The sequence below is a fragment of the Orbicella franksi genome, chromosome 9 (genome assembly GCF_964199315.1).
Source record: "Orbicella franksi chromosome 9, jaOrbFran1.1, whole genome shotgun sequence".
Taxonomy (NCBI): domain Eukaryota; kingdom Metazoa; phylum Cnidaria; class Anthozoa; order Scleractinia; family Merulinidae; genus Orbicella; species Orbicella franksi.
This window is the reverse complement of record NC_138153.1, coordinates 29,997,499-30,010,173: the sequence shown is the minus strand read 5'-3', so window position 1 is coordinate 30,010,173 and position 12,675 is coordinate 29,997,499. Positions and strand designations below refer to the sequence as shown.

Genomic DNA, 12,675 nt, shown 5'->3' with positions numbered 1-12,675 from the left:
TTTCCAAAACAGGATTAAAGAATGGTGGAGTGATCATTCAAAAATCACTCTCAGAGAAAAAATATTTCAAAATAAAAATTAACAGACATCATTGATAATCTAGCTACTGTCCAAAATTTGAGGCAGCCTTACTTTAACTTAGCTTTCAAAAAGTGATTTAGATGCTCGCACAGAGAAACCCTGAAAAATTCGATAACTCATTTTATTTCCAAATCCTTGGTATACATGTACGTGTAGATTGATAGCCAGCTTTATTGGCTTTAATTAGACATGCTAAATGGCGTGGGTGCAAGACACTCTGAAAGATATAGGGTAACCTCAAGACAAAGAGCTGAAAATTCAAACCAAGACCTGAGATCAACACTAAGTGTTGACAGGATTGATGACCAAAAAGTTTTACAGTCACATTTGGAAAGCTACACTGTAAGCACCTGGGTTTCTAGTGCATGCAAAAACATACTTAAGATGCCTTTGAGAGGAGAGAGAGTTGTGTTGCACATTAATTAAGTTTACAGTGCAAACAAAGTATGAAAGGATGTGAGGGCCAGAGTTTGTGGGCTTAAAAACATTAAAAACGATTAGAGCAACAATGTTCAAGGTTACAGATTATGTTTCATTTTGTCCTGACAAAGGTAGGCAAGCTCTAGAAGTCTTTCATTTTTTGCTAGATATGGTGCAAACTTTTTATGCATTAATTAATCCAATCAAAATTTGAGTATCAAATTCATTATTGTTCTGAACTTTCAGCTCTTAACCTGAAATGAGTGGCTAATAGTCACTCTGAACAAACAGAATGAACTGATTAGATAACTTCATGTAGACATGCAAACAAATTCCTCCTAAGGCTAATAACCTAAATGAGTAATAAAACTCAATTTTCAATATTTACCTTTGGAAGGAATATGGTTAGTACAGTGGAACCTCGATTTAACGAGCCTCTATATAACGAGGTCCTCAGTATAACGAATGATTTTCATGGCCCCAGTAATAGTAGACTATACAGAAAAGAACCTTGATACAAAACCCTCTTATAGTGAACATACTTTGCCAATTCCTTGGCACTTCATTATATCAAAGTTTCACTGTAGTTTGACATTACTATAGCAAATTGTCTTGAAATTTGTAGTGGTCATCAATGAAACAGGGTTTACATGTACCTTAATATAATGTATATATAAAATAACAGATGACGAACTGATCAAATGTAGATTTGACTTGACATTTTATTACTATTTAGTTTTGTACTACACAACTTGTGTGCAGTACTCATCAGATAAAAATTGCCAAATGGGAATTTACATCATTACACTGATTTGAAATACACAAGCGACCATTGGAAATGTGATAGCTACAATAAGCGAATGCTTTTACAAAACAAAGGAAAGCTGGAAATTAGGAATAAACTCTGTTATTATTGAAATACAAGAGAAGATTTAAAATTTAAAGTTTAAAATTTAACATTTTTCAGGAGGAATTTGTTTGCATGTCTACATGAAGTTATCTAATCAGTTCATTCTGTTTGTTCAGAGAGGCTAACTCAGGTTTACAAATAATAAAGTACTTCTCCCAGAGGCGTAGGTTACATCGATTTGAAGCGGGGTTACATGGGGCAGCCTCCAAGTGACTTTGACAATAAATCAAAGTTCAAAGTCACTTGAAAGATTTTAAAGCAAGCTGCCCCATATAACTCCACTTCAAATCAATGTAACCTATGCCTCTGGGAGAAGTACCTTTGTAAACCTGAGTTAGCCTCTCTGAATAAATGGAATGAACTGAGAACTTCATGTAGACATGCAAACAAATTCGTCCGGAAAAATGCTAAATTTTAACTTTTAAAGCTTCTGTTGTTACACAATAGTAACAGTGTTTATCTATAATTTCCAATTTTCCTTTTTTTTGTAAAAGCGTTCACTTATTGTAGCTATCATATTTCCAACGGTTGCATGTGTATTTCAAATCAGTGTAATGATGTAAATTCGCATTTGGCAATTTTATCTCATGAGTGCTGCACACAAGCTGTGTACTACGAAACTAAATAGTAATAAAATGTCAAGTCAGATCTACAGTTGCTCAGTTCGTCATCTGTTATAATCACGCTCTAGTTCACTACTGAGCACTCTGAAAACAGATATGCAAATCACCTTGTTTATATATAAAATATATAGAGACTGACTAGTGAAATAAAAGGGACCACTACAGATTTTGGTTCAGTACTTGTCTTTTCTTGTTCGTTTAGGCATACAACAACCTCACGGGCAATTTGTCGGGCGTTTTGATTATAAGCGCCTTTGAAGCCCATTTCTGCCGCAGGGGGAAGGTATAATTGCTTCTTTCGAACATAAATCGACTTAGAAAAACTCGCTATATTTACATACTGATTCAGAAAGTAAACAAAATGAGAGAGGCAAACATTAGCTGCTGAAGTGATCGAGTTTTAAACGAGACTAAGGGTTTAAGGGCCTCAGTTTGATGCCACACTTTGTTAACCATGTTTGAGAGCGTTGTGTCAAAGTCTGCCACCAATTATTTTCCGTTTGCTTCACCCAAATACGAGGTTTTCCATCAAATTCGCCGGCCAGGCCGAATTGAGACGATACTAGGAGCTGAAATTCGGGTGATTAAGCGTCTCTGACTGCCGGTATTCATAGTTGTCCGGAGGTATTACTATATAGTTGTTTGTTTTCCTCAGTTTTCATACTCTTGGATTTTTTAATTTCATCTTCCAGTCTTTCTTTCATCGCTTGATTAAACAATTCCTCGATGCAATTTATCGAGGCTTGATGATAAGCAATAGTATCCGAGAAATATTTGCATGGCCCATACTGCCAGGGACGAAATCCTTGATGGTGTCGCACATCTGTCACTCCCAGCCTTTCCACTAATGTACCTATGTACACGTCTTCAAGCTTCAAAGGTTTCTTGGCATCAAACATTTGCACCATTTTCAGGACAAGGTCTGACGATAGCACGTAGCCTACGCCGCCACAAAAGGCAGGATATCTGGCTTTATTGTACTCTTCCACGGACACTCCATACTTTCCTTGCCGATGAGGTACCACACTCCGCCTCACGAATCCGAGATACAGCTTAGTTTTAGGTGTGTCGGGGTTTCCTAGATAGTCCATTAGTCTGTAAGGATTGACAAAGACATCGTCGTCTGTTTTCATTACAAACTGAAAGTCGCAATATTTTGCCGCCCATTCCAGACCCATTTGTATCTTCAGTGTTAGATTTTGATAAGTGTCTCTCTGTGCTCCTCTTGCTAAGTCATTGTACATCAAGTTCTCAGCTTTTAAATATTCCTCCTGTGTACTGTCTTTCGCTTGACCGACAAGAAACATTGTTTTCCATCTTATGTTCATTGATGGATCGCTCGCCCATGTTTTCCGAATAACTTTCCTTCTATCAATATTGTCTGGAGCAGTTGCAACCAAAATCAGAAGGAATAATGTTTGGGTGCATCGTGTACGGGATATTAAATAGGTTCGGTGTGGAAGAGTGACTTCTTTAGTTGTTGAGAATGGAACCTTTGCAGCCGGGCTAAATGACTCTTTGTTGATGGTGAGCGCAACTTCCTTTACAGCCGCCGGGCTAAACGACTGTTTGTTGATGGCGAGGGCAACGTTCTGTGGAGCATCTTGCGGTGTACCAGGTGAAATGCCGCGATGATACAAGTCGCTTTTCTGCAAAAAGGAAATGATGACTGACACAGTGACAACGACGGAAATCAGCAATGCAATGAAAAGCCTTGAGTTTCGTACATGTGTCACCCGCGACAGCATTCTGACTTGCTATAACGGTTTGTAATAGATTACAAAGTTATATTTCAGCTTGAATTTCGCTGCTTTAAGGATCGTTTTGTCGCGAGTGCCTGGTTTTGAAGGTTCGCCACTGCGCGAAAAGCCAACTATTCGGGCCCGAATTCGCTCGAATACGGATCGGCGCACGCCGCGTATGCCGCAATGTTCTGACGTATTCGATTACCACAACAACAGCAACAACAACAACAAGAACAATTTATTGGTATTCCCATATAGATGGTGTTACCTAAATGCAGAATCGCTAAATAAAAATTCAAAAAACGAAACAAATTACAACAGCAACCAGGAAGAAAAATAAAAATAGTTAGTTACAAGATTCTTCATTTTAAGTTCTAGGGTTACAAAGTTCTCTTATTTGTAGTGCTTCATATGTAAAGTAACCTAGTTTTTTACAAATAAAAGTATCAGCATTGTTAAATAGAAATATTGTTTTCTCTGTGTTATTAAAGGAATCAATTTTTGGATATTTCTTGATGATGTCATCTGTGACTTGTTGTCTAATATTATTGTATCGGTCACAATGAAATAAGAAATGCATTTCATTCTCAATTTGGTTAGAACAGCAGTACTGACAAGTTCTAAGAGTTTCAGGTAATTTAGGAGTACAGTGTCGCCCAGATTCAATTCTAAGATTATGATTACCAGATCGGAGTTTTGCCAAAGCTTGTCTATGTTTGAGGTTCTTTACTTGTTCTAGGTACTCAGATCTGCTTACATCTCTTTTAAAACTTGAGTAGAAATTCAACTTTCTGTTACGGCTGACTCGAAATACACCTGGAATATTCTAGAGGAATCCGGCCTGTTTTTCCGTATTCAAATTTAATACTCGTGAATGACTCGAAGTGTTCGATAAATGGTACGGGCCACGTTTTGGTAGATTAATGTTGCATTAGATGTTCCTCGAAGATATAGCGATCATTTATGACTCGAACATTTTCGAATACTCTCAGTTGTTCGAGAGTTTGCGACTGGAACACGCGATGCACGACGCCACTTCTGACGTGAATGTCTTCGAATACTAATGAATACGTCAAGTATGCTCTAATTTTCGAGAATCGCACACTATAAATTTGAAAGTTATGTCACATTTTTCACAGCCAAAGATGTATTGCGTCGGCAAGAACGGGCTTTATGCAGGTAATATACGCTACCGCGTAGTTCATTCAGACAACACGCTAGTGTTCCGAAGCGTCCGACTGGAACACGAGCTCGAGACTCATGCAAGTATGAAACGTGTTCATGTTTGAATACTGAGGCATACGTGAGGTTTTAAGGTATTCTAAACGACACACTTTATTATGAAAAAGCAGAAGTTCGGAACCATCTGAGAAGCAGTCTAAAAAAACACTTACATTTTGTATGCAAACTTTAGAACCAGATGCTGCTATGTTACGAAAGAGAATTAGGGATGAATTATACAATTGCTGCTTTGCATATTTAGAGCGGTTTTCAGTTGAGTGTCGAAAGTAATTAGACAATTACTTTGGTTTTGGTTTTGGTTTTGGTTTTACTACAGTTCGAGATTAGCTGAGAAGTCTAATCGGTAAGTAATTGGTTTTGCTTTTGGTTTTGGTTTTGGTTTTACGACACTCAATTGAAAACCACTCTAACATCATTATTATTTGGTTCAACAATTGGAACCCTCTTAACATTACCATAAACCTTTAGAGGTGTCTCACACAAAAGGGATGTAGTGGATCCGATTTAATCTGTAGACATTGTATATAAACCCCATATCAAATTAAAACTTATAGAGCTGGCTATCAAACTATACCAAGGACTTTCAAATAAAATGAATTGCCAAATTTTTCAAGACATTTTAGTGCTGGCGTCCAAATCATTATTATTATTATTATTATTATTATTATTATTATTATTATTATTATTATCACATTTTGAAAGCTACATGTACAAGTCAAAGTGAACTTTGTTTCTTGTTAATTTAATTTGTTTCTCAGTTTCTGGACACAAAACTCTAAAAAAATTGCCTGTGTGTTGCCATATTCAATCGCAGTAAAAAGTTACAGAACATTTCCAAAACAGGATTAAAGAATGGTGGAGTGATCATTCAAAAATCACTCTCAGAGAAAAAATATTTCAAAATAAAAATTAACAGACATCATTGATAATCTAGCTACTGTCCAAAATTTGAGGCAGCCTTACTTTAACTTAGCTTTCAAAAAGTGATTTAGATGCTCGCACAGAGAAACCCTGAAAAATTCGATAACTCATTTTATTTCCAAATCCTTGGTATACATGTACGTGTAGATTGATAGCCAGCTTTATTGGCTTTAATTAGACATGCTAAATGGCGTGGGTGCAAGACACTCTGAAAGATATAGGGTAACCTCAAGACAAAGAGCTGAAAATTCAAACCAAGACCTGAGATCAACACTAAGTGTTGACAGGATTGATGACCAAAAAGTTTTACAGTCACATTTGGAAAGCTACACTGTAAGCACCTGGGTTTCTAGTGCATGCAAAAACATACTTAAGATGCCTTTGAGAGGAGAGAGAGTTGTGTTGCACATTAATCAAGTTTACAGTGCAAACAAAGTATGAAAGGATGTGAGGGCCAGAGTTTGTGGGCTTAAAAACATTAAAAACGATTAGAGCAACAATGTTCAAGGTTACAGATTATGTTTCATTTTGTCCTGACAAAGGTAGGCAAGCTCTAGAAGTCTTTCATTTTTTGCTAGATATGGTGCAAACTTTTTATGCATTAATTAATCCAATCAAAATTTGAGTATCAAATTCAATATTGTTCTGAACTTTCAACTCTTAACCTGAAATGAGTGGCTAATAGTCACTCTGAACAAACAGAATGAACTGATTAGATAACTTCATGTAGACATGCAAACAAATTCCTCCTAAGGCTAATAACCTAAATGAGTAATAAAACTCAATTTTCAATATTTACCTTTGGAAGGAATATGGTTAGTACAGTGGAACCTCGATTTAACGAGCCTCTATATAACGAGGTCCTCAGTATAACGAATGATTTTCATGGCCCCAGTAATAGTAGACTATACAGAAAAGAACCTTGATACAAAACCCTCTTATAGTGAACATACTTTGCCAATTCCTTGGCACTTCATTATATCAAAGTTTCACTGTAGTTTGACATTACTATAGCAAATTGTCTTGAAATTTGTAGTGGTCATCAATGAAACAGGGTTTACATGTACCTTAATATAATGTATATATAAAATAACAGATGACGAACTGATCAAATGTAGATTTGACTTGACATTTTATTACTATTTAGTTTTGTACTACACAACTTGTGTGCAGTACTCATCAGATAAAAATTGCCAAATGGGAATTTACATCATTACACTGATTTGAAATACACAAGCGACCATTGGAAATGTGATAGCTACAATAAGCGAATGCTTTTACAAAACAAAGGAAAGCTGGAAATTAGGAATAAACTCTGTTATTATTGAAATACAAGAGAAGATTTAAAATTTAAAGTTTAAAATTTAACATTTTTCAGGAGGAATTTGTTTGCATGTCTACATGAAGTTATCTAATCAGTTCATTCTGTTTGTTCAGAGAGGCTAACTCAGGTTTACAAATAATAAAGTACTTCTCCCAGAGGCGTAGGTTACATCGATTTGAAGCGGGGTTACATGGGGCAGCCTCCAAGTGACTTTGACAATAAATCAAAGTTCAAAGTCACTTGAAAGATTTTAAAGCAAGCTGCCTCATATAACCCCACTTCAAATCAATGTAACCTATGCCTCTGGGAGAAGTACCTTTGTAAACCTGAGTTAGCCTCTCCGAATAAATGGAATGAACTGAGAACTTCATGTAGACATGCAAACAAATTCGTCCGGAAAAATGCTAAATTTTAACTTTTAAAGCTTCTGTTGTTACACAATAGTAACAGTGTTTATCTATAATTTCCAATTTTCTTTTTTTTTGTAAAAGCGTTCACTTATTGTAGCTATCATATTTGCAACGGTTGCTTGTGTATTTCCAATCAGTGTAATGATGTAAATTCGCATTTGGCAACTTTATCTCATGAGTGCTGCACACAAGCTGTGTACTACGAAACTAAATAGTAATAAAATGTCAAGTCAGATCTACAGTTGCTCAGTTCGTCATCTGTTATAATCACGCTCTAGTTTACTACTGAGCACTCTGAAAACAGATATGCAAATCACCTTGTTTATATAAAAAATATATAGAGACTGACTAGTGAAATAAAAGGGACCACTACAGATTTTGGTTCAGTACTTGTCTTTTCTTGTTCGTTTAGGCATACAACAACCTCACGGGCAATTTGTCGGGCGTTTTGATTATAAGCGCATTTGAAGCCCATTTCTGCCGCAGGGGTAAAGTATAATTGGTTCCTTCGAACATAAATCGACTTAAGCAAACTCGCTATATTTACATACTGATTCAGAAAGTAAACAAAATGAGAGAGGCAAACATTAGCTGCTGAAGTGATCGAGTTTTAAACGAGACTAAGGGTTTAAGGGCCTCAGTTTGATGCCACACTTTGTTAACCATGTTTGAGAGCGTTGTGTCAAAGTCTGCCACCAATTATTTTCCGTTTGCTTCACCCAAATACGAGGTTTTCCATCAAATTCGCCGGCCAGGCCGAATTGAGACGATACTAGGAGCTGAAATTCGGGTGATTAAGCGTCTCTGACTGCCGGTATTCATAGTTGACCGGAGGTATTACTATATAGTTGTTTGTTTTCCTCAGTTTTCATACTCTTGGATTTTTTAATTTCATCTTCCAGTCTTTCTTTCATCGCTTGATTAAACAATTTCTCCATGCAATTTATCGAGGCTTGATGATAAGCAATAGTATCCGAGAAATATTTGCATGGCCCATACTGCAAAGGACGAAATCCTTGATGGTGTCGCACATCTTTCACTCCCAGCCTTTCCACTAATGTACCTATGTACACGTCTTCAAGCTTCAAAGGTTTCTTGGCATCAAACATTTGCACCATTTTCAGGACAAGGTCTGACGATAGCACGATGCCTACGCCGCCACAAAAGGCAGGATATCTGGTTTTATTGTACTCTTCTACGGACACTGCATACTTTCCCTTACGGTGAGCTTTCCCATTGTACCTCACGTATCCGAGATACAGCTCAGTTTTAGGTGTGTCGGGGTTTCCTAGATAGTCCATCAGTCTGTAAGGATTGACAAAGACATCGTCGTCTGTTTTCATTACAAACTGAAAGTCGCAATATTTTGCCGCCCATTCCAGACCCATTTGTGTCTTCAGTGTTAGATTTTGATAAGTGTCTCTCTGTGCTCCTCTTGCTAAGTCATTGTACATCAAGTTCTCAGCTTTTAAATATTCCTCCTGTGTACTGTCTTTCGCTTGACCGACAAGAAACATTGTTTTCCATCTTATGTTTATTGATGGATCGCTTGCCCATGTTTTCCGAATAACTTTCCTTCTATCAATATTGTCTGGAGCAGTTGCAACCAAAATCAGAAGGAATAATGTTTGGGTGCATCGTGTACGGGATATTAAATAGGTTCGGTGTGGAAGAGTGACTTCTTTAGCTGTTGAGAATGGAACTTTTGCAGCTGGGCTAAATGACTCTTTGTTGATGGTGAGCGCAACTTCCTTTACAGCCGCCGGGCTAAACGACTGTTTGTTGATGGCGAGGGCAACGTTCTGTGGAGCATCTTGCGGTGTACCAGGTGAAATGCCGCGATGATACAAGTCGCTTTTCTGCAAAAAGGAAATGATGACTGACACGGTGACAACGACGGAAATCAGCAATGCAATGAAAAGCCTTGAGTTTCGTACATGTGTCACCCGCGACAGCATTCTGACTTGCTATAACGTTTTGTAATAGATTACAAAGTTATCTTTCACCTTGAATTTCGCTGTTTTAAGGATCGTTTTGTCGCGAGTGCCTGGTTTTGAAGGTTCGCCACTGCGCGAAAAGCCAACTATTCGGGCCCGAATTCGCTCGAATACGGATCGGCGCACGCCGCGTATGCCTCAATGTTCTGACGTATTCGATTACCACAACAACAGCAACAACAACAACAACAACAATTAATTGGTATTCCCATATAGATGGTGTTACCTAAATGCAGAATCGCTAAATAAAAATTCAAAAAACGAAACAAATTACAACAGCAACCAGGAAGAAAAATAAAAATAGTTAGTTACAAGATTCTTCATTTTAAGTTCTAGGGTTACAAAGTTCTCTTATTTGTAGTGCTTCATATGTAAAGTAAGAGTTTCAGGTAATTTAGGAGTACAGTGTCGCCCATATTCAATTCTAAGATTATGATTACCAGATCGGAGTTTTGCCAAAGCTTGTCTATGTTTGAGGTTCTTTACTTGTTCTAGGTACTCAGATCTGCTTACATCTCTTTTAAAACTTGAGTAGAAATTCAACTTTCTGTTACGGCTGACTCGAAATACACCTGGAATATTCTAGAGGAATCCGGCCTGTTTTTCTGTATTCAAATTTAATACTCGTGAATGACTCGAAGTGTTCGATAAATCATACGGGCCACGTTTTGGTAGATTAATGTTGCATTAGATGTTCTTCGAAGATATAGCGATCATTTATGACTCGAACATTTTCGAATACTCTCAGTTGTTCGAGAGTTTGCGACTGGAACACGCGATGCACGACGCCACTTCTGACGTGAATGTCTTCGAATACTAATGAATACGTCAAGTATGCTCTAATTTTCGAGAATCGCACACTATAAATTTGAAAGTTATGTCACATTTTTCACAGCCAAAGATGTATTGCGTCGGCAAGAACGGGCTTTATGCAGGTAATATACGCTACCGCGTAGTTCATTCAGACAACACGCTAGTGTTCCGAAGCGTCCGACTGGAACACGAGCTCGAGACTCATGCAAGTATGAAACGTGTTCATGTTTGAATACTGAGGCATACGTGAGGTTTTAAGGTATTCTAAACGACACACTTTATTATGAAAAAGCAGAAGTTCGGAACCATCTGAGAAGCAGTCTAAAAAAACACTTACATTTTGTATGCAAACTTTAGAACCAGATGCTGCTATGTTACGAAAGAGAATTAGGGATGAATTATACAATTGCTGCTTTGCATATTTAGAGCGGTTTTCAGTTGAGTGTCGAAAGTAATTAGACAATTACTTTGGTTTTGGTTTTGGTTTTGGTTTTACTACAGTTCGAGATTAGCTGAGAAGTCTAATCGGTAAGTAATTGGTTTTGCTTTTGGTTTTGGTTTTGGTTTTACGACACTCAATTGAAAACCACTCTAACATCATTATTATTTGGTTCAACAATTGGAACCCTCTTAACATTACCATATACCTTTAGAGGTGTCTCACACAAAAGGGATGTAGTGGATCCGATTTAATCTGTAGACATTGTATGTAAACCCTATATCAAATTAAAACTTATAGAGCTGGCTATCAAACTATACCAAGGACTTTCAAATAAAATGAATTGCCAAATTTTTCTAGACATTTTAGTGCTGGCGTCCAAATTATTATTATTATTATCGTCCTCACGTAATGTTTGCTTAGAGTCCTTATAATAATAATAATAATAATAATAATAATAATATTATTATTATTATTATTATGATTATTATCATTATTATTATCACGTCAACAGGCGGCATGGGAAACGAGTGCCTGCAATACCATTCCAGACTGGCGCAGCTGATCTCCATCAAGAAAGGAGAACATTATGCTAAAACAATCTCCTGGATAAGAGCAAGGACATCCTTCGCTTTACTAAGATCCGCACTAATCTGCCTAAGAGGTTCAAGAGCTAGAAGGAAAGCCTTTTGTGACTTTAAGAACATTGATATTGACGTTGAAACCCAGGAGGGAGCCATTATGTAAACACTGTTGAAATAGGTTTTAATAGTTTATTTCTTTTATTTACTTTTACCTTGTAATATACCGATATTGACGTTGAAACCCAGGAGGGAGCCATTACGTAAACACTGTTGAATTAGGTTTTAATAGTTCATTTCTTTTACTTACTTTTACCTTGTATATACCTTATTTATAAAAAAAAAAGTAGTAGTAGTAGTAGTATTAGCATTAGTTGTAGTAACCATGATATCATGACATATATGATATGACGATGATGATAATAAATTATTATTATTATTATTTTGATATTATTATTACTATTATAATTACCGAAAACTTAAGGAACAACAGAATTTCTGAATTTTTTTTTTTACCAGATACATGTAAGATTGAAGTTTGTATGGAAAAGTGCTCAATAAAGTTTGCTATTTTTATAACTATTATTATTATTATTATTATTATTATTATTATTATTATCACATTTTGAAAGCTACATGTACAAGTCAAAGTGAACTTTGTTTCTTGTTAATTTAATTTGTTTCTCAGTTTCTGGACACAAAACTCTAAAAAAATTGCCTGTGTGTTGCCATATTCAATCGCAGTAAAAAGTTACAGAACATTTCCAAAACAGGATTAAAGAATGGTGGAGTGATCATTCAAAAATCACTCTCAGAGAAAAAATATTTCAAAATAAAAATTAACAGACATCATTGATAATCTAGCTACTGTCCAAAATTTGAGGCAGCCTGACTTTAACTTAGCTTTCAAAAAGTGATTTAGATGCTCGCACAGAGAAACCCTGAAAAATTCGATAACTCATTTTATTTCCAAATCCTTGGTATACATGTACGTGTAGATTGATAGCCAGCTTTATTGGCTTTAATTAGACATGCTAAATGGCGTGGGTGCAAGACACTCTGAAAGATATAGGGTAACCTCAAGACAAAGAGCTGAAAATTCAAACCAAGACCTGAGATCAACACTAAGTGTTGACAGGATTGATGACCAAAAAGTTTTACAGTCACAT

At 36.5% G+C, this 12,675-nt stretch overlaps 2 protein-coding genes across 2 annotated transcripts; both read right to left on the bottom strand.

Moving 5' to 3' along the window:
• Nucleotides 1-165: 165 nt before the first annotated feature.
• LOC145496542 (beta-1,3-galactosyltransferase 5-like) lies at nt 166-4,278 on the bottom strand. The gene has a single exon (XM_081476241.1). It carries the CDS (start codon nt 3,780-3,782, stop codon nt 2,643-2,645), a length of 1,140 nt encoding a protein of 379 aa, XP_081332367.1. The 5' UTR covers nt 3,783-4,278; the 3' UTR covers nt 166-2,642.
• Nucleotides 4,279-7,785: 3,507 nt separating this feature from the next.
• LOC145496543 (beta-1,3-galactosyltransferase 5-like) lies at nt 7,786-11,302 on the bottom strand. The gene has a single exon (XM_081476242.1). It carries the CDS (start codon nt 9,632-9,634, stop codon nt 8,495-8,497), a length of 1,140 nt encoding a protein of 379 aa, XP_081332368.1. The 5' UTR covers nt 9,635-11,302; the 3' UTR covers nt 7,786-8,494.
• Between the last annotated feature and the right edge of the window lie 1,373 nt (nt 11,303-12,675).